Here is a 21,158-nt window from a genome sequence, read left to right as displayed (position 1 = left end):
TTAAATTCTGATGATCTTTCTTTTATAGGCGTACAAGAACTTTGGCAGTCGAGTGAAAACCATGAAACGCAAGCTGGATGAATTAGTAACCAGTCTGCCATCTCCTATACCTAGTCCTGATATAAACGCACCTTCCCCCTCTCCTCTTGATGATATTGAACTACCAGGCGAGGATAATACCACAGGTAATATTTTTTTCCAGCCCTGGAATTTTTCATCTCTTAGTAATTCATAATTTTATTGATACCGAATTAGCCAATAACCCACTCGGGGAAAAAGATATGAAAAGAAACAATCTGTGTATGTTTTGGGAACTTCAAACTAAGCACGCGGTTGTGGGTTTGATTCCCGCCCGTAGTGAATTTTATCCGAGGAACTCCTATCCTGTCCTCCTCTTTCGAATTCGGGTGGTAAGGAAATAAAATAAAATCTATCAATGTTTTGGGGATTTCAAACGAAGCGCTAGGTCGCGGAAAAATATTGGGATGCGCTTAGGAAAATGGGTCAATCGGAACATTTGTAAACAACAACATACCTATTTGAACAATGATTCATTCTCTATTTCAGAGTATGCACAGGCGTACAAGAACTTTGGCAGTCGAGTGAAAACCATGAAACGCAAGCTGGATGAATTAGTAACCAGCCTGCCATCTCCTATACCTAGTCCTGATATAAACGCGCCTTCCCCCTCTCCTCTTGATGATATTGAACTACCAGGCGAGGATAATACCACAGGTAATATTTTTTTCCAGCCCTGGAATTTTTCATCTCTTAGTAATTCATAATTTTATTGATACCGAATTAGCCAATAACCCACTCGGCGAAAAAGATATAAAAAGAAAAAATCTGTCTATGTTTTGGGAACTTCAAACTAAGCACGCGGTTGTGGGTTTAATTCCCGCCCGTAGTGAATTTTATCCGAGGAACTGCTATCCTGTCCTCCTCTTTCGAATTCGGGTGGTAAGGAAATAAAATAAAATCTGTCAATGTTTTGGGGATTTCAAACGAAGTGCTAGGTCGCGGAAAAATATTGGGACGCGCTTAGGAAAATGGGTCAATCGGAACATTTGTAAACAACAACATACCTATTTGAACAATGATTCATTCTCTATTTCAGAGTATGCATATAATCCGACCAGTCTGAACACCACAGCCCAGTATGCCCAATACAACACGAGTAACAACACAAGCACTCTGGATACCAGTGCCTCATCTGATTTCTACACCCCTACCCCTACCAGTACCAGCAACTCACAGAATGATTCGAGTTACCAACCAGAGTATACTCCCACCTCATTCACCGGTGGATTCTCAAGCTTCATTGGATCAACCAGCTTACCGTTTGATATTCAGGTAACAATTGAATTTATATCGCATGAGGTGATGATATTCATATAATCGGTTATCTTTTGTTTGCAATTTTTTGATGGTATACTTTGGGTTGTAATCACCACAGAGTAATCACAAAATGTGTTTTTATTTGCGATATTTTGAGGGTATTTTTGGGTATTGTATATTTTTTTCATGGATTTTGAAGGCGATCAATTATTTAAAACGGGAAAAAATTATACAACCAAGGGATTATTTTTACTAAAAAGAAGAATGGTTTTACTGTGTGAATTTTCTAATATTTCAATGGTTGATTATGGGTGATGATATTCATATAATCGGTTATCTTTTGTTTGCAATTTTTTGATGGTATACTTTGGGTTGTAATCACCACAGAGTAATCACAAAATGTGTTTTTATTTGCGATATTTTGAGGGTATTTTTGGGTATTGTATATTTTTTTCATGGATTTTGAAGGCGATCAATTATTTAAAACGGGAAAAAATTATACAACCAAGGGATTATTTTTACTAAAAAGAAGAATGGTTTTACTGTGTGAATTTTCTAATATTTCAATGGTTGATTATTTCAAGTCAAGAAGGAAAATTCACGTTTTACTTGTCTTGTCTAACCCATTGTAACCTGTGTTGTCCTCGTCCCTATCTCATTACTAATCTAACATTAGCCAGCGTGTTTTAATGTGTTGTTTTGTCCCCCCTGTGTGTTTTGGTTTGGTTTAGAAATCTCTGTTCAGTTCAGATCAGGATAATGCTGCTGTGGTCACATCAAGTGAGACAAATACTGTGGATAACTATGAGGTAGGTGCTTTACTTACTTACTGTTAGTTGGTATTTAACCTCAACAATAATAGGTTGCCTCCATTTTATTCTGTCAGGTAGGTGCTTTGCATGTTTTATAGTTTGGGGTCCTAACTATTGTTTTGTATGGAAAACAAATGCTACTTCAATGTGCAGGGGACATAATGAAAAGGCTGTAAAGGTAGGAGTCTTTTCTTGTAAGATACTTCACGAATGTTTTATCTTGGATATACTTGTGAAGGGTTAACTTAACTATTGTTTTGTATGGAAAACAAATGCTACTTCAATGTGCAGGGGGCATAATGAAAAGACTGTAAAGGTAGGAGTCTTTTCTTGTAAGATACTTCACGAATGTTTTATCTTGGATATACTTGTGAAGGGTTAACTTGGGGGCTGCTTGTAAAAATTCCAATGAATCCAACAAGCATTACACCCAGTGTTCCTCTCTGTTCCCAGGGTAACAAGATAGAAGTGATTGGCTCTACAAACCCACCCCCTGGGAGTACACCCACCATCGTACCTCCTCCTTCTGCCCCTCATTCTGATATGTCCACCCCAGCACAAACCTCTCTAGCCTCTATCCTCAATATGTTGAAACAACCACCCCCTACTACCACCCCAGTGGTACAATACACACCTACCCAGTCTATACCCACCCCAGGAACTCAGCAGTACACACCCACGCCATCTATACCTACCCCAGGGGACCAACATTATAACCCAGTACAGGGTATTCCAACACCAACAGGCCAACAATATAACCCTGTACAATCTATTCCTACCCCAGGGAGCCAACAGTACACACCTGTCCAGTCAATACCTCCCCCCAGCAACCAACAATACACCCCAGTACAATCCATTCCTACCCCAGGGAGCCAGCAATACACCCCAGTACAATCCATTCCTACCCCAGGAAGCCAGCAATACACCCCAGTACAATCCATTCCTACCCCAGTCAATACACAGTACCCCCCACCCACACCGCAGTCTCCAGATCCTCTCCCCCTCCCTCCTCCTCCCCTCCCCCCCTCCATGTTTGACCTGGATGAAGAGTTCAAACCACCCCCCTGGCTCCTCAACACTGAGACTGCAAACACAGGGAGTGACTACCACCCAGCGCCTACACCCCAGGTGTATACCTCCCCCCCACCACTCCCTACCCGGGCTCCAGCCTACACCTCCCCTCCACCTGGGAATATACCGATACCACCACCCCACCCCAATGGTATCCACCCACTACCCGCCGTAGTGTTAAATTATAGGCTCCAAGTCCAAACAATGTATTATAGCAAGTTTTATTCTTGTGTTATTGATCTTTAATTATACATTTAGATACTTGTGTCTTGTACAGAGAAATTCCTAGAACTGAGGGACTAGAATTTATTTTTGCCTATTAAATATTTTTATCTTCTGAATTTTCTTTTTAATCGGGGTGAAGTTACATTTTGCAATTATTATTTCAATTTAAATACTCAAGATGTGTATTCATGTGCCTCTAATAATTTGCTTGCTTGTCATTTCTTTGTTTCACATTTAAATACATTGTTCACTTTTTCAGTTGTTCAATATCATGGCGTTGTTTTTATGTAGAACAAAGAGTTCAGTCCCTTAGTCACCACTATTAAGAAATTAACAAAGTAAACGTTTTAGAAGGAGAGATTCGGTGCTTGTATTGCAGAGGAGAGAAAGATACTGTGAATGCAAGGGTAATAATCAATGGGTACAACAAAATATGGTCAAAATTTTTGAATAACTGAAATGGAAACAAGAGTTGTATTCGATTATGTGAAATAAAAGTCAGTCAAACACGACTGAATATACGAGGAAGTCTGAACGAGAATCCACTTGTAGTTAAGGGATCTGTAGATTTGAGATATAGGGTTCTATGGGGTTCTCAGAGTAACAATCAGGTGCAGGAACATTGAACATTTTCAATGGAACCAAAGAAAAAAATCGTCTATTTAAAAGGTTATCTCCTATCCTGTCTTACTTATCTCCGCACATTCGGGACGAAAAGACCTTTGTAGTTATAGTTCTTTCTATCAAACCTTTTCATTTAATGGCGGTAACGGGTAATGTAGTCTTTATCACAGACCCAAAGAAAAGGAGTATCTTTTATCAAAGATTGATGTCGGGTGATATGATTTACCCAGAATCGGAAGTCCCTACTTACATACATACTCGTAATTATGGGACCATCATAAGAAATAGGTTCGAAACGCTATAGAGAGATAAAGTTGACGACTTTCCTCCTAACAGTGACAAGAAACATGCCTGATTTTTTTCCTCCAAAGTTCCCAGGAATTTCTCTGTACAAGACTTGATAATTAGGAAACTGGAAGAAGCATTATATTGCTTTTCCTGTTAAATCAGATGTGAATTAGGCAAAAGTTCGTCATTAAAATACGACTTAGGTCTCCTACAAGATACATAGATCCCTAATTTAAATTTATTCCCTTTAAAACAAGTTTTCCCTTATTATGTGATTGTTGAGACTCCATTATGTATAAAATGTAATATTACTTTGTATTCTGTTTACTTCTTATGTTAACCAATATTATTTCTGTTAATGTCTGTAGGGTTCTCTTTTATTTTCACTTTTTTCTTTTTGGTTATTTTGGAGAGATGTACCTACCTATCTTTTTTCTGGATATTCGCTTAAATAGCAGAATGGCGGGGACATTAACTGAAATCACAGAGGTAGTGAACTTTCTAGAATGGGTCGCTCATCCAAGTTTTCTAAAATTGTCTATTTTCAAATTCTAGGTACACTCCCAACTTTCCAGTGAATTCCATTCTTACCTACAAAAATTGTTTCTCTGACCAACCATTTTCTTGATTTCATCCTCTTTTTCCTCTTCAATTTCAGAACTGGCCAAATGGTGTACAGGACAAGAAGTGATGGTCCCTGAAATGAATCCATGGTCCACATAGGAGTCATGTCATAGAACTCATGGACTAGTCGTAAGTGTTGCAGTATGATCAATAATATGGATTTATAGCATTGTTTATAAGGATCAGAGTGGCTACAGTATATTCAATAAGCTCGATGACAGTGTCTATCAAGGTAAGCCATCTGTTTTTATATCAAATTCAATAAAAATTACTTTGATATCTTATTTTGGTTCCAAGTTTCAGATGTAGCAAACAATCAATATACTTACCAAACTCCTTACTGTAGTAGGTACCTATAGAAAATCATGCAAATAAATCAAAAGACTTATAAGTTGTAATCAAAAATCAATATTGATTTGTATATTTTTTGAAATGGGGATGTATCAAATAAATCAAAAGACTTATAAGTTGTAATCAAAAATCAATATTGATTTGTATATTTTTTGAAATGGGGATGTATAAAAAAGAAACATTTTAAAATCAATTGTTTAAAATTGAATGAAGATATTTTTTCTATTTACTGAATAAAACATTACTGATGCATGGAAATTGAAATATAAAGATGATATTGCAGACCTGTTTTTATCTTTTTTCTTGCAGAATATTATGAGATCGAATGGAATTTGTTTGCCTCAAGTTGGAATATGAATTAGATACCACCTGCACACAAGAGTGACAGATTCAATACCATGTGAACTGTAGGTACAAATGTGATCATACTCCAGTGGTAATGGCTACATCTTAAAGGTAAGTGCATAGATATCTAAAAAAAAGTTTCATCTGACTAGAATTTGTCCAAAGCCTCTATGCATAGTGCTAGCTGATATAAATAATTGATATTGTGAGAGTGACTACTATAGGAATTATTGTTATGTAAACAACTGTCTTTTACCTAATGATAGTCTGGGTTCAAATATGGGGTGTACTCAGCCTCAGAAACACAACTGATATGCTGGTTTGAATTCCAGTGTGGTTGATGGTCCCTGAAATAAATCCATGGTCCACATAGGAGTCATATCATAGAACTCATGGACTAGTCGTAAGTGTTGCAGTATGATCAATAATATGGATTTATAGCATTGTTTATAAGGATCAGAGTGGCTACAGTATGTTCAATAAGCTCGATGATAGTGTCTATCAAGGTAAGCCATCTGTTTTTAAATCAAATCCAATAAAATTACTTTGATATCTTATTTTGGTTCCAAGTTTCAGATGTAGCAAACAATCAATATACTTACCAAACTCCTTACTGTAGTAGGTACCTATAGAAAATCATGGAAAGAAATCAAAAGACTTATGAGTTGTAATCAAAAATCAATATTGATTTGTATATTTTTTGAAATAGGGAGGTATAAAAAAGAAACATTTTAAAATCAATTGTTTAAAATTGAATGAAGATATTTTTCTATTTACTGAATAAAACATTACTGTACTGATGCATGGAAATTGAAATATAAAGATGATATTGCAGACCTGTTTTTATCTTTTTTCTTGCAGAATATTATGAGATCCAATGGAATTTGTTTGCCTCATGTTGGAATATGAATTAGATACCACCTGCACACAAGAGTGACAGGTTCAATACCATGTGAACTATAGGTACAAATGTGATCATACTCCAGTGGTAATGGCTACATCTTAAAGGTAAGTGCATAGATATTTTTAAAAAAAAGTTTTATCTGTCTAGAATTTGTCCAAAGCCTCTATGCATAGTGCTAGCTGATGTGAATAATTGATATTGTGAGAGTGACTACCATAGGAATTATTGTTATGTAAACAACTGCCTTTTACCTAATGATAGTCTGGGTTCAAATATGGGGTGTACTCAGCCTCAGAAACACAACTGATATGCTGGTTTGAATTCCAGTGTGGAAGGTTGAGGTGAGAAAATAACAAAAATGAAGCCAATACATATTTATAGTTTATGTTCTATATTAAAATATGCTGACCCCATTCACTATCATATCAAAATTACTATGTTCAACAATGAAAAGAAAAAATAATGGAAAAATTAAAATTTTGCAACTTGGAGGCATAATAATAATAATAATAATAATAATAATATATATAAAAAATCAAAATCAAAATCCAAAGTAAAATTCTTGTTTTATTTTAGTGTTTGGAAGTTTGGAACTCCATAAAGTTTGTAGAGCCTTTGTTGGTGTGGCTTAGTGGTCAAGATGCTCACCTGCTAATCAGGAGGGTGTTGGTTCAATCTTCTCTGGGTAGAAGATTTTATTCTGCAGTATAAATAAGTACTATTGAATGCACATAAGAAAAATAATCGGAGGCATAGGGATGTAGCTAAGTGTACGAGGTCTAGAAATCATGCTGAAAACATTACACATAAGTATCATGTATATGATCTGATCTGTGATGTCTGTGTTGAAATCTGTGATGTCTGTGTGTAGAGGGAGGGGAAGAAAAGAAAGGAAGCAAAAAAAAAAAAAAAAAAAAAAAAAAAAAAAAAAAAAAAAATTTAAAAAAAAAAAAAAAAAAAAAGTAGGGTTCTCTTTTATTTTCACTTTTTTCTTTTTGCTTATTTTGGAGAGATTTCATATTTTGCGTATGTGTGCCATTTGTAATTCTTTAATAGCCCCAAGTCTACTAAAGGCCGCGGCCGTTTGGAATTTCGCGCTTGTGTAGATGCATAATAAACGTCCAAAAACTTGATCAAATTATAGTCAACATAGATTGTAGACTTGGGGGTGTAAAGGATTTTGTGGTACACGCTACACATATGAGTCCCTTATACAGGATGTTTCATGCAAGGTTTGTTTGCCCTTCTGTTTGTCAAAAAAACTGTAAAGAAGGAGTTCCCCAGTAGAAAATAGGAAATTTTGTAGACGGAATTGACAGTTACATGCTTTTTTAATGTCAATTTTTTTTTTCTTTTCAGCAATTCCATAGATTAGAGTTATCTCCCCCATTTTGTGCTTTGGTATTTTAAGTATAACCTGTTATTAACGTCATCTGCTGATACAGTCACACGCTATGACAAAGTGGCAGATATATGTCATTATAGTAAACCCGTAGTGTGTCTGATTCCTTTTTAAAACACGTTATCCAGGCATGATCATAATTCTTTTAACGGGTACCATAAAAATGTGATTTTTTTTTCTTGGAGAGATTTCATATTTTGCGTATGTGTGCCATTTGTAATTCTTTAATAGCCCCAAGTCTACTAAAGGCCGCGGCCGTTTGGAATTTCGCGCTTGTGTAGATGCATAATAAACGTCCAAAAAATTGATCAAATTAGAGTCAACATAGATTGTAGACTTGGGGGTGTAAAGGATTTTGTGGTACACGCTACATTATATGAGTCTCTTATACAGGGTGTTTCATGCAAGGTTTGTTTGCCCTTCTCTTCGTCAAAAAACTGTAAAGAAGGAGTTCCCCAGTAGAAAACAGGAAATTTTGTAGACGGAATTGACTTTTTTTGACGGAATTACATGCTTTTTTAATGTCATTTTTTTTCTTTTCAGCAATTCCATAGATTAGAGTTATCTCCCCATTTTGTGCTTTGGTATTTTACTTAAGTATAACGTCATCTGCTGATACAGTCACACGCTATGACAAAGTGGCAGATATATGTCATTATTGTAAACCCATAGTGTGTCTGATTCCTTTTTAAAACACGTTATCCAGGCATGATCATGATTCTTTTAACGGGTACCATAAAAATGTGATTTTTTTTCCTTATGAAAGTATGACAATTTGCTATAGTGTGTGAATGTATCTTTAGGGCTCTGTTTTGTAAAAAAAAAAAAATAATAATAAAAATAAAAATGCCTTTTTGAGATGAATGAATACGGTGAACAAACCTTGCAATGCAATTATCTCCTGTAGATGTCACATTTGTAATAGTAATTATCTTATACTTGTGGCATGTGTATAAATAAACAGACCTAACAATCCAGTTTGCTATATTCCTACCCTATGTTGTGACAACATTGGATGCTATGCATAACCACCAAGCAAATGCTTTCAATTAGTTACTGCTGGTCTTCTGAGTCTAAATTTGGAGTTTAGTGCAACTCTACTAATTCTATTATTTATTTAAAATATACCTACCTTCTTTTTATCTCTTTTTATCTTTCTTTATCTCTCTCTCTCCTCTCCACCTCTCAAATTTATCTACAGAATATCATGAAAGGTTGCCATTATGTTACCCTTTTCTACAGGAAACAGTTCAAATTTGAAACCATCGCAATGAAGAGCTGTTAGGGGGCATATTAAACACCTGATGGAGGAGGGTGTATTTATTAGCAACTTTTTCAAATACTTCTATATTTTGACCTATGCTATTTGTTTTTCAGATCATAGTGATAGTAATGGCAATGGTAAGACAACAGACAACACAGAGAGCGTAGATATGGATCTCAGTGATGATGATGAAGCAGCAGCCAAAGCTCAGTTCAAAGGTGAGTTTTATAATGACTTCTTTCTTACTCACTTTTCATATTTTTATTATTTCTTCGTCCCGCTAACAGAAAAAAAGTCAATTAATCTACAAATTGGTAATTCATTCCACCAAATGATCAATAAATTAATCGTTTGTAGGTATGAAATAAACATCTATTTAGGTAAAGGTAATCAGGTACCTCTAAAACGTACGAAATAGTTGATTTGGGTTTAGTAAAGTGGCAATATAATTATAACCATACTGTTATGTCTCAGGCTCGTTCAACATCAACACTCAGACGGGTAGCGAGGCAGAGGCTGCCCCCTCTCCCCTTCCCTCTACCGAGTCTGAGACCGTGCCTGCTGCCATGCTAGATAAGATCCTACAAGATCCCACAGCTGAGAAGTTACTCAGTAGTATCAACATTGAGACATTGAGTGGTATTAGTGCACTCACTGGGAAAGTACCAGAGCCCAGTGTCTCGCCGGATCTCGCCCCTACCCCTGTCCCGAGCACGGTCCCTAGCCCAGCCACACCCAGCCCGGTGTCTACCTACACACGACCTGTCAGACCACACCAGAGACCCCCAGGCCCAAGGTTCAGACCCAGGCATCATTTCGAGGGCGGGTTCCCAAGGAGAGGGGGCCTCATGGGGCCCCGGTTTGCACCATTTCACCCACCGCATCCCCGGATGGATCGGGGTGGATTCCGGCCCAGATGGTGAGTACCCTGTGGATTATAGGTTATAGGTAGATAAGGGGCTCATGGTTATGTTAAAAGCTTACTGGGACTCCTACCTAGTGAGGAGTGAAGTTAAGATCTAAGAAAGGGAATAGAAACTCTAGCGGTAGGTTGCCATATGCCATGCCAGCGATAGGGACTCCTACCTAGTGAGGAGTGAAGTTAAGATCTAAGAAAGGGAATAGAAACTCTAGCGGTAGGTTGCCATATGACATGCCAGCGGTAGGGACTCCTACCTAGTGAGGAGTGAAGTTAAGATCTAAGATGGGAATAGAAACCCACTTTGTCGCCATACAAAAAGTCCTGGGTTCAATTCCTACCGTGGACAAAAAAAAAAAAAAAAAAAAAATCGAATAGATCTAAGAAAGGGAATAGAAACGCACTTTGTTGCCATACAAAAAGTCCTGGGACAAAAAAAAAATCGAATTTTGATTGGAAATATGATCACAGATTTACTTTCTGATGTTCTTGTTGTGAACTCTTTATAAATTTTAAATTGGGAATGAAACTTGTTTTAGTCCAAGAGTGAGTTTTTACTCTCCTCACGCGTTATTTTGAACTGAAGTTTTAAGAATTCAGGGCGGACACATTTTATCCTCAGTACTTCCATTTTGGATATTTGAGTCTAGGTATGTTTTTAAACTATTTCCCTCGCTGTGTCTTTCTACCACTATGAATTGCCTGTGCAGTTTAATTTTTATATTTCGACACAAGGATTACGCTTTTGATCTATAAAATTGAGTTTGTTTAGGTATTGTACTACCTATCTGTTTTTTTTTTTATTCAGTTTTTCTTCCGGCAAGGTTTTTAAAAACCTTTTGATTTTTTTTTTTTTTTTCGTTTAAAATTTTTATTTATTTTATCCTTAGTACTTCCATTTTGGATATTTGAGTCTAGGTATGTTTTTAAACTATTTCCCTCGCTGTGTCTTTCTACCATTATGAATTGCCTGTGCAGTTTAATTTTTTATATTTCGACACAAGGATTACGCTTTTGATCTATAAAATTGAGTTTGTTTAGGTATTGTACTACCTATCTTTTTTTTTATTCAGTTTTTCTCCCGGCAAGGTTTTCCAAAACCTTTTTTTTACGTTCAAAATTTTCATTCTCAGAACAGGGACTAACAACTTACATCACCTTCTCTCTTTGATCTACTATTCGTTTTTTGTTGAGTTTATTTTTCTAGTTTTTATTCTTTTAGAAATCTCCTTCTAGAATAATTGTTATCATTGTAAACTTTGTATGAATATTCTATGTAATATATTATGTATTTGTGTAAACTACCAGGGTTGGGAAGTTTAGTATTTTTATTCTTTTAGAAATCTCCTTCTAAAATAATTGTTATCATTGTAAACTTTGTATGAATATTCTATGTAATATATTATGTATTTGTGTAAACTACCAGGGTTGGGAAGTTTAGTGTGTTAGGTCTCTTTGCAATGTGATTACAAGCTTGAAATTTTCTAGAGTTAAACTATAGGCTCCAAGTCCAAACAATGTATTATAGCAAGTTTTATTCTTGTGTTTTTGATCTTTAATTTCATTTAGATACTTGTGTCTTGTACAGAGAAATTCCTAGAACTGAGGGACTAGAATTTATTTTTGCCTATTAAATATTTTTATCTTCTGGATTTTCTTTTTAATCGGGGTGAAGTTAAATTTTGCAATTATTATTTCAATTTAAATACTCAAGATGTGTATTCATGTGCCTATAATAATTTGCTTGCTTGTCATTTCTTTGTTTCACATTTAAATACATTGTTCACTTTGTCAGTTGTTCAATATCATGGCGTTGTTTTTATGTAGAACAAAGAGTTCAGTCCCTTAGTCACCACTATTAAGAAATTAACAAAGTAAACGTTTTAGAAGGAGAGATTCGGTGCTTGTATTGCAGAGGAGAGAAAGATATTGTGAATGCAAGGGTAAACTTAATGATCAATGGGTACAACAAAATATGGTCTAAATTTTTGAATAACTGAAATGGAAACAAGAGTTGTATTCGATTATGTGAAATAAAAGTCAGTCAAACACGACTGAATATACGAGGAATCAAAATTCAGGTTTGATGTTTTTCAAGCTCGAAAAAGGTTTACCTTGTTTTGTCCGATTTTTACGTTACGAAACACGCGGTTTTTGTCCGAAGAAATTTTGGAGCAGAGGTCTCCATTTTTCAGGAAAACTTGCGCTTTATTCAAGGATCAGAATGAGACCTTTTTTGCCTTTTTACCTCACGTCCTTCCCAGCGAAATAACCACTTGACTACCTGTAAAACACACTTGATGATCAGGTCTATTCGGATCAAAATTTTGTGCTCTGGCTCGTGGTTTTAACAAAAACAGTTTATCGATTAAAATGGAAAAGTTATGACCAGATAAGGGGCTCATGGTTATGTTAAAAGCTTACCGGGACTCCTACCTAGTGAGGAGTGAAGTTAAGATCTGAGATGGGAATAGAAACTCTAGCGGTAGGTTGCCATATGCCATGCCAGCGATAGGGACTCCTACCTAGTGAGGAGTGAAGTTAAGATCTAAGATGGGAATAGAAACGCACTTTGTTGCCATACAAAAGGTCCTGGGTTCAATTCCTACCGTGGACAAAAAAATTCGAATTTCGATTGCAAATATCATCACAGATTTACTTTCTGATGTTCTTGTTGTGAACTCTTTATAAATTTTAAATTGGGAATGAAACTTGTTTTAGTCCAAGAGTGAGTTATGAGATCTACCTACCCTGAGCCGTTATCAGTGTTTTTCTGGCGCACCCTGTATTAATATGGTCATGTGTCAAATGTAGACATTATTCGAGTACCTATGCTGTTATCACGCGAGATCTCGATGGAATTTTCCTGTACAGGTATTAGAAAATATTTAGGGGGGAAACGATTAGCCCAGTGGTAACGCGCTTGCTTACCTTACTGAAGGCCCTGGGTTTGATGCCCACCATCGACAAAAAAAAAAAAAAAAAAAAAAACCCCCCCGCTATCCTACTAATATGGTCATGTGTCAAATGTAGACATTATTCGAGTAGGTACCTATGCTGTTATCACGCGAGATTTCGATGGAATTTTCCTGTACAGGTATTAGAAAATATTTAGGGGGAAAGGATTAGCCCAGTGGTAACGCGCTTGCTTACCTTACTGAAGGCCCTGGGTTTGATGCCCACCATCGACAAAAAGAAAAAAAAAGATCCTCCTACTATCCTATCTCACCATCAGTCTGAAAATAATGAAAAATCTTACCTACTCCTGCCTGCTGAAAAATATCATGCGAGAAAGAAAAGTAGATAGGATACCTACTCAGAAGAGAAATCATATTTTCCAACATTTTCTTTGTCTCCACAGAGTTTAATAAAATACCTACCATTTCGGCCGAATTAGACTAGATACTTTTAGGTTGATGAAAATGAAAAGGCGTAAAATTTCGAGTAGGGTAAAAGGTAAGCAAGAAGTAGGCGCATGCGCGGTAATCGGGGTTGTTCACTTTACTGATATTTGAATTTTGGCGCGCTCTTTTGGGTTGGTAACAGTGTATTGATTTTTGCTTGGTGCGTTGGCACGCCTGCATAGATTGTAAACAGCGCGAAATATTTGAAAAATGGTAGTGATAAAACTCCTGCCTGCTGAAAAATACCATGCGAGAAAGAAAAGTAGATAGGATACTCAGTAGAGAAATTAAACATATTTTCCAACATTTTCTTTGTCTCCACAGAGTCCAATAAAACACCTACTATTTCGGCCGAATTAGACTACTTTTAGGTTGATGAAAATGAAAAGGCGTAAAATTTCAAGTAGGGTAAAAGGTAAGCAAGAAGTAGGTGCATGCGCAGTAATCGGGGTTGTTCACTTCACTGATATTTGAATTTTGGCGCGCTCTTTTGGGTTGGCAACAGTGTATTGATTTTTGCTTGGTGCGTTGGCACGCCTGCATAGATTGTAAACAGCGCGAAATATTTGAAAAATGGTAGTGATAAAAAAATATGTAAACAGGAGGTGAATTTTTACCTGGATTTGCATTGCTTTTACTTTTACCTATCTTTTTTTCTAGATATTCGCTTAAATAGCAGAATGGCGGGGACAATAACTGAAATAACAGAGGTAGTGAACTTTCTAGAATGGGTCACTCATCCAAGTTTTCTAAAATTGTCTATTTTCAAATTCTAGGTACCTACACCCCCAACTTTCCAGTGTTTCTCTGACCAACCATTTTCTTGATTTCATCCTCTTTTTCCTCTTCAATTTCAGAACTGGCCCAATGGTGTACATGACAAGAATTGCCAATGGTGTACATGACAAGAATTGATAGTCCCTGAAATAAATCCATGGTCCACATAGGAGTCATATCATAGAACTCATGGACTAGTCGTAAGTGTTGCAGTATGATCAATAATATGGATTTATAGCATTGTTTATAAGGATCAGAGTGGCTACAGTATGTTCAATAAGCTCGATGATAGTGTCTATCAAGGTAAGCCATCTGTTTTTAAATCAAATCCAATAAAATTACTTTGATATCTTATTTTGGTTCCAAGTTTCAGATGTAGCAAACAATCAATATACTTACCAAACTCCTTACTGTAGTAGGTAAAGACCTTAGCAGTTAAAGTTCCTTCTATCAAACCTTTTCATTTAATGGCAGTAATGGGTATGTAGTCTTTATCACAGACCCAAAGAAAAGGAGTATCTTTTATCAAAGATTGATGTCGGGTTATATGATTTACCCAGAATCGGAAGTCCCTACTTACATACATACTCGTAATTATGGATCCATCGTAAGAAATAGGTTCGAAACGCTATAGAGCAGGGGTTCTTAACCTTTTAGAATTGGCGGACCACTATTGATAAACCAAAAATCTCGCGGACCACTTGAGATTATGTATGTCAATTAGACCAGGGGTTCTTAACCTTTTAGAATTGGCGGACCACTATTGATAAACCAAAAATCTCGCGGACCACTTGAGATTATGTATGTATGTATGTATGTATGTATGTATGTATGTATGTATGTATATGCAATCAATTGTACATTGTACACGCTATGTGACAATGGGTATGTATTAGACTCTAATACATACCCATAATTAATAATTAGAGGACCTATATCTACCTGTAGGAAAAGAGATAGAAAATGAGAAAAATTAACATTATGAAAATATACATAGACTCTAATACATTAGAGTCTAATACATACCCATAATTAATAATTAGAGACCTATATCTACCTGTAGGAAAAGAGATAGAAAATGAGAAAAATTAACATTATGAAAAGAGGAAAGATTTTTTTTTCCTTTCTTAGGGGTATGTTATATAAAATAGAGATACGATGACTTTTTCCTTACTCACCTCTCGCGGACCACCTGAAACCTTCTCGCGGACCACTAGTGGTCCACGGACCATAGGTTAAGAATGGCTGCTATAGAGTATAGAAGGACTTATCCAAACCTGGTCGACCTATATATCAAATTAAAGGTCTTTCTACTTTGTCAGATGAAATTGACGATTTTCCTCCTAACAGTTACAAGAAACATGCCTGATTTTTTTTCTTCCAAAGTTCCCAGGAATTTCTCTGTACAAGACTTGATAATTAGGAAACTGGAAGAAGCATTATATTGCTTTTCCTGTTAAATCAGCTGTGAATTAGGCAAAAGTTCGTCATTAAAATACGACTTGGGTCTCCTACAAGATACATAGATCCCTAATTTAAATTTATTCCCTTTAAAACAAGTTTCCCTTCTTATTATGTGATTGTTGAGACTCCATTATGTATAAAATGTAATATTACTTTGTATTCTGTTTAATTCTTATGTTAACCAATATTATTTCTGTTAATGTCTGTAGGGTTCTCTTTTATTTTCACTTTTTTCTTTTTGCTTATTTTGGAGAGATGGTGTTGGTTCAATCTTCTCTGGGTAGAAGATTTTATTCTGCAGTATAAATAAGTACTATTGAATGCACATAAGAAAAATAATCGGAGGCATAGGGATGTAGCTAAGTGTACGAGGTCTAGAAATCATGCTGAAAACATTACACATAAGTATCATGTATACGATCTGATCTGTGATGTCTGTGTTGAAACTAAGTGGAAGATTAAAAATGTTCTGTGTAGAGGGAGGGGAAGAAAAGAAAGGAACAAAAAAAAAAAAAAAAAAAAAAAAGAAAAAAAAACTTTAAAAAAAAAAAAAAAAGAAAAAATTATCATAAAAAAAAAAAAAAATGGAAATATAAACTTTAAAAACAAATAAAAAAGTACAACTTATCATACATAATAAAAGTAATATAATTTATATAAACAATGTGAAAAATACAACATTAAAAAGAAAACAAACGGAGGGAAATGTTCAACATAAAAAAAAGATCAACATGAATATAAAACTTATCATATTAATATCACAAAATTATTATCGAAACCTATAGTTTACAACTAGAAATAAATAAAATCGGTAACAAATTACACAACAGAATGTTAAAACATGAAAAACTTTACAATTAGGTAACTGTGCTGTGACTTGAGCAGAAGCTAAGGAGTTATTATCTCTGTACCTGCAGCTACCTCTAATTCTGATTTTGTCATTAATTGCGTAACAGTTACATGGATATCACACTAGCCTTGCATGTCAGAAACTCAGAAGTCCTGGAGTTCATTTTCATCAAGTCCCAATTTCATCAGCTCTGTAATGGCATTGGGAGTGTCTTGCCAACAAATGTTGCGAAGATGAAAGTAGACAAAAGCTGACTAGTGGCATTATTACCCTGGAATCCGCCTAAGTGATGGAAAAACTGTTTCATTCTATTATTATCTGTCTTTGGTTTTCTTCCTCTGATCCCTAGATCTTCTTTCGTCATTTGGATGAAGTCTCAATTCTCGATAGTAGCGCTGTGAAATGAAAAGACATGTATAGAAATTATCAAGAGGTATACCCTTATATCCAGAAGGATTAACCTAAAATCAGGAGATCTGAGTACAAGACCAAAGACTGCACATAGGCAATATTTTCACTCAAATTTAAGTCAAGTCATCAAATTTAAATTAGTAGGAATATTAATGGCGGAACGATATTTGTAACCACTCATCATTTTTTTAAACCTTTTTTAATGGTTGTTCATTAAAATTTGATCATGATAACTTACCAGTTGTTCATTATCAGAGACTCTGGACAGCAGATCCAGGCGTTCATTATTGTATCTACTTACCAGTTGTTCATTATCAGGGGATGTCTTTCACGTTACTGGAATATGAAAATAATCATCGTCATGTTAGGGTTAATCGCAGAGTTTTTGCACCAAAATTGGCGTCCGTTAATTCAATTTTTGAACGTTATTTGACGAAAACTCGTTTCTGCGCATGTGCAGAGCGCGCAAAAACGAGTATTTGTCAAATAACGATGAAAAGTTTAAAACACGACTCTAATTTTGGTTGCAAAAACTCCATCATTATAGTTTTCATTACACGAAGAAAAAACAAAGAGGTTTTGTAGGGAGAACTGTAACAATGGAGGTCTTATCGTCCCGAAATCGAAGAAAACTTGACAGGAGAAAGCCAGCCTTTCCGAGAACAAAACTTATCTGTTCGGTTCACTTCGGTTCCGAGAACGAACCCTATGTGTTTAGGATAAATAACAAACCCTATGTGTTTAGGATAAAGTTGTTCCTGGCAGGAATCGAACCTGAGACCTCCGAAACTCTCCAACTAGGCTGTCTGTCAGGTTGGTACTCACAACCAACATAACTAGGCTGTCTGTCAGGTTGATACTCACAACCAACATAACTAGGCTGGCTGTCAGGTTGAACTCACAAGGGAACACGAGAGAGAACAATGAAGAGGATTAGTTGAAAATGGTAAAAAAAAAAAAAAAAATATATATCTGGTGTGAACACGACTTTCCTTATCCTAATGAATGATGTTATTTGGGTGTTCATCTATTGTAACTTTTACAATATCTCTAACCATTTTGTCAGTAAAGCTGAAAACCGCCAAGCGTTGCACCGATCTTAACCAAAAGTTTCGTGTCGCATCCTTTTCACATTTGACAGCTGCATGCCAAATTTCAAGTCTCTAGCTCTTACCGTTCTCGAGATATTTACTGGTACTTGATACTCACAAGGTAAATATCTTGTTCCACACCGGTGTGAGCGTCTTATATTCAGTCTGGGTTTGTAGTCTGGCGTTCACTAGTTCGAGTACGCAGAATGGATCGGATTTCCCGCCTAGATCTGCTGCAGCCAGGCCTTGAGCTTTGTATACTTTCACCGTGAGATGACCTACGTCCCGGAGACGATGAAACGCGCGGAGTAAAGACTGGAAACAGGCAGGAAATTGAGTGTTTTACTCGAACTCACTTAACTAACAGACAAAAGAGAAGAGAGACGGAAGGCAGGACAGGAGAAAGCCATCCGTTCCGAGAATGAAACTTATCTGTCCAGGATAAAATCCGCCCCTCGTGGAAATCGAACCTAACGACCCGACCTAGCGCTCACAAGGCAGACGCCCTACCAACCAAGCTTTCTAGGCTGGCGTAGTTTTTTACTCACATATCGTTCGTGTATCATTCGGATATCCTCGGGATTTTCCGAGTGACTAGTGAGATCTGTAATGGTCTCGGAGGCCGTGGTACCACTGATAGTTAACAGGAGGCTGATGACACCTCCTCCATCCTCCAGAGGTTTCTTGATCTTGTGTGTGGTCTCCCGCTCCAGACAGCTCAAGTCTATTGTACACCTGATAAAGAGGAAAGTTAATAAAAGTAAAGAATTATTTGTGGTGAAGCTGAGAGTCTCTTCACAATTTTTATGGATATCACAGCACTCTAAGAGCCTCCTTTACTAATTATGTCATTTCTGTAATTTTTACTTTGGTCGCTTCTTGGCTAAAGTAGCTCTTCAGTTGTCCTCACGAGGCTGAGTGGACCCCGAAACAAGCACAGGGCCAAAAAGACTGTCCAACTTTCCATACGTTGTTTGCAAGTTTGCGTATTATACAGAGATGTAGAGTCGAATTCTAGACGTTGCGTTGTATAACTTAACTAGAGCAATCTGGCAATCGATCATCTTTATTTCAACACCAATCTGAGGTTATAAATCTATCTGGGTTTGCTTATTATACAGAGATGTAGAGTCGAATTTTAGACGTTGCGTTGTATAACTTAACTAGAGCAATCTGGCAATCGATCATCTTTATTTCAACACCAATCTGAGGTTATAAATCTATCTGAGGACGTTTTTTAACAGGAACAGTTTGTGTTTTCAAAATGCTTCTCGTAGTTCTCTTTATTTACTCTTAGAGAATTTATTATGCTGCTTTAAATGTACGTAAAATTATTGCCCGTCACCCGTCACTCTATCTAGAATTTACTGATGACTGAATTATTGAGAATTTATTAAACTCCACTTTATACGAGGATTCAGTATATTTTTTGATAGTGGTTGTCACATTGCAATACCTCTAACCATTTTGTCAGTAAAGCTGAAAACCACCAAAAAGCGGTCGAAAGCCGCCAAGCGTTGCACCGATCTTAACCAAAAGTTTCATGTCGCATCCTTGTTACATTTGACAGCTGCATGACAAATTTCAAGTCTCTAGCTCTTACCGTTCTCGAGATATTTTGTTTACAGACAGAATTACAGACACACACACGGACCAATGGCTGAAACTTTGTATTTAGGCTCTAGGGACCTCAAAACGTGTTTTGGCACTAAAATCTGACCATGATTGCATTACTTTCCTTCCTAGTTATAGGATAAGGAAAGTAAAAATGTAAGAAATTCTCACAAAAAAAAAAAGAAAAAATAAATAAATAAATAAAAAAATCAAAACCGTCAAATTTTGCCAGAGTTTTTGCAGGTCACATAAAATTCTTCAAACCATTGTCTTCAATGAGGTAAAAAAATTCTTCAAACCATTGTCTTAGCAAAGATATTGCAGAATCGAGATGCTTTTGTTAATAAATGACCCTCAAACTCTCATCTTTACTTCCTCAATCCCAAGACTTACTTCTTCACACTCTCACACAGGGAGGCAATGAATCCTATGGAGTTCTGCACTATTTGCGTCACCTCCTGGATTGCTTGCAGTTTCTCCTTGAGGCTTTTCTTCTCCTCTTTATCCTTATCATCTTCATCATCTTCCTCATCACCACTATCATCATCTTCAGCTCTGTCTGAACTCCAGTGAGACGAGAGAAGTGTTTGTACCTGCCATCAGAAAAGGAACAATAATGTGGTGAACTTACTCAGAAAGAAGGAACGAGTCCCCAAAAAGACCGATTGAGTCCGAATTTCAACGGAAAAAAGAAGTTTTTATTTATTATTATTATTTTTTTTACTATTATTTTTTTTTAATAGGACCCATAGTTTAATAAATGAATTTCCTTTAATGTGTTCAACATGTTTGCCAAATTTCAATCAAAATCAGACAAACCGTTTGGAAGTTATGGTCAAACAAACGAACTAAAAATTTACGGAGAAACCATAGGAGACTAAATCGCCGTGCAGTGGTTAAAACTTGGAATTCACTTCTTTCGTTCAAAGCTTTCAACTCACCACATAGCCTTTGAGGAAAATCAGCAGTAGAGCGATGGGTACCATGTATGGTTCAAAATAATAGCATAGTATTATGAACAGGATGACCGCTATCAAACTTTTCAGTGTGGATTCCCATTCGAAACAGTCTCTGTAACAGAAGCAAATGACAGGAAATTTAGAATACATACTTTTCCTTTTATGGTGCTCCTTGGCATAGTATTCCGTTTAGGATAAGAAGCAAATGAGTAATGTTTTCGGTCAGTCAGCGGTAGGGTTGCCAATTGTCCCGTATTTCCCGGTATATCCCGCATTTTTTTTTTAATGTCCCACCTGGAAAAGCCTCTGTCCCGGGTAATGCCTTCAGGCGCACTCCATTTGTTAAAGGTTTAGGTTTACCTTGCCCTTGGGTTCAATTTAATTTAAAGAAACCATATTTATTTAGTTAGTTATTCATATG

The 21,158-nt window shown here is 36.3% G+C and overlaps 4 protein-coding genes and 4 long non-coding RNA genes across 10 annotated transcripts in view; 4 read left to right on the top strand and 4 right to left on the bottom strand.

The window, feature by feature from the left end:
• The first annotated feature begins 8 nt into the window (after window positions 1–8).
• LOC103524873 (proline-rich protein 2-like) lies at window positions 9–3,467 on the top strand. The gene is made up of 4 exons (XM_026820126.1): window positions 9–185; window positions 1,118–1,353; window positions 2,070–2,147; window positions 2,604–3,467. The coding sequence occupies exons 1-4, from the start codon at window positions 62–64 to the stop codon at window positions 3,465–3,467; spliced, it is 1,302 nt and encodes a 433-aa protein (XP_026675927.1). The 5' UTR covers window positions 9–61.
• A 1,306-nt stretch (window positions 3,468–4,773) lies between these two features.
• On the top strand, window positions 4,774–5,986 carry LOC103524836. The gene is made up of 3 exons (XR_003390220.1): window positions 4,774–4,847; window positions 5,017–5,111; window positions 5,643–5,986. It is a non-coding gene; the product is annotated as an uncharacterized LOC103524836 (long non-coding RNA).
• Window positions 5,987–6,021: 35 nt separating this feature from the next.
• LOC113465551 lies at window positions 6,022–6,678 on the top strand. The gene is made up of 2 exons (XR_003390218.1): window positions 6,022–6,184; window positions 6,540–6,678. It is a non-coding gene; the product is annotated as an uncharacterized LOC113465551 (long non-coding RNA).
• On the bottom strand, window positions 6,566–16,307 carry LOC113465558. The gene is made up of 2 exons (XR_003390228.1): window positions 16,260–16,307; window positions 6,566–7,434 (listed from the first exon to the last, which is right to left on the bottom strand). It is a non-coding gene; the product is annotated as an uncharacterized LOC113465558 (long non-coding RNA).
• On the top strand, window positions 9,366–14,493 carry LOC103524838 (soluble scavenger receptor cysteine-rich domain-containing protein SSC5D-like). 2 transcript variants are annotated; one of them, XM_008489871.2, is made up of 3 exons: window positions 9,366–9,466; window positions 9,723–10,167; window positions 14,429–14,493. In XM_008489871.2, coding segments are annotated over exons 1-3 (495 nt in total). In that variant the 5' UTR covers window positions 9,366–9,417; the 3' UTR covers window positions 14,430–14,493. The 2 variants fall into 2 exon arrangements, with proteins under 2 accessions (XP_008488093.1, XP_008488092.1); XM_008489870.2 differs by lacking the exon at window positions 14,429–14,493 and adding an exon at window positions 12,558–12,726 and having other exon boundaries at window positions 9,723–10,191.
• A 371-nt stretch (window positions 16,308–16,678) lies between the features above and the next one.
• Window positions 16,679–17,396, bottom strand: LOC113465555. 2 transcript variants are annotated; one of them, XR_003390224.1, is made up of 2 exons: window positions 17,375–17,396; window positions 16,679–17,057 (listed from the first exon to the last, which is right to left on the bottom strand). It is a non-coding gene; the product is annotated as an uncharacterized LOC113465555 (long non-coding RNA). The 2 variants fall into 2 exon arrangements; XR_003390225.1 differs by lacking the exon at window positions 17,375–17,396 and adding an exon at window positions 17,312–17,364.
• Window positions 17,397–19,630, bottom strand: LOC113465536 (multiple C2 and transmembrane domain-containing protein-like; the record flags this gene model as incomplete). The annotated part of the gene is made up of 4 exons (XM_026820125.1): window positions 19,611–19,630; window positions 18,713–18,899; window positions 18,283–18,479; window positions 17,397–17,409 (listed from the first exon to the last, which is right to left on the bottom strand). Coding segments are annotated over exons 1-4 (417 nt in total), but the record flags the coding sequence as incomplete, so codon positions are not given.
• A 470-nt stretch (window positions 19,631–20,100) lies between these two features.
• LOC103524872 (multiple C2 and transmembrane domain-containing protein-like) overlaps window positions 20,101–21,158 on the bottom strand; it is a 36,747-nt gene continuing 35,689 nt past the window's right edge. The window contains exons 12-13 of the mRNA XM_026820124.1: window positions 20,720–20,849; window positions 20,101–20,371 (exon numbers count right to left, since the gene is read on the bottom strand). Of these exons, the coding sequence (XP_026675925.1) occupies window positions 20,168–20,371; window positions 20,720–20,849 (334 nt within the window). The 3' untranslated portion in view covers window positions 20,101–20,167. The remainder of the gene's footprint in view (window positions 20,372–20,719; window positions 20,850–21,158) is intronic.

Source organism: Diaphorina citri, unplaced genomic scaffold (genome assembly GCF_000475195.1).
Source record: "Diaphorina citri unplaced genomic scaffold, Diaci psyllid genome assembly version 1.1 scaffold123, whole genome shotgun sequence".
Lineage (NCBI taxonomy): Eukaryota > Metazoa > Arthropoda > Insecta > Hemiptera > Psyllidae > Diaphorina > Diaphorina citri.
Note: the sequence above shows the minus strand (reverse complement) of the source record. Positions and strands in the feature narration are given on the sequence as shown.

Coding starts and splice junctions, on each gene's coding strand:
- LOC103524838 (XM_008489870.2), top strand. CDS start 9,418: ATGGATCTCAGTGATGATGATGAAGCAGCAGCCAAAGCTCAGTTCAAA. Junction 9,467..9,722: donor AGCCAAAGCTCAGTTCAAAG/GTGAGTTTTATA, acceptor GTTATGTCTCAG/GCTCGTTCAACATCAACACT.
- LOC103524873 (XM_026820126.1), top strand. CDS start 62: ATGAAACGCAAGCTGGATGAATTAGTAACCAGTCTGCCATCTCCTATA. Junction 186..1,117: donor AGGCGAGGATAATACCACAG/GTAATATTTTTT, acceptor TCTCTATTTCAG/AGTATGCATATAATCCGACC. Junction 1,354..2,069: donor GCTTACCGTTTGATATTCAG/GTAACAATTGAA, acceptor GGTTTGGTTTAG/AAATCTCTGTTCAGTTCAGA.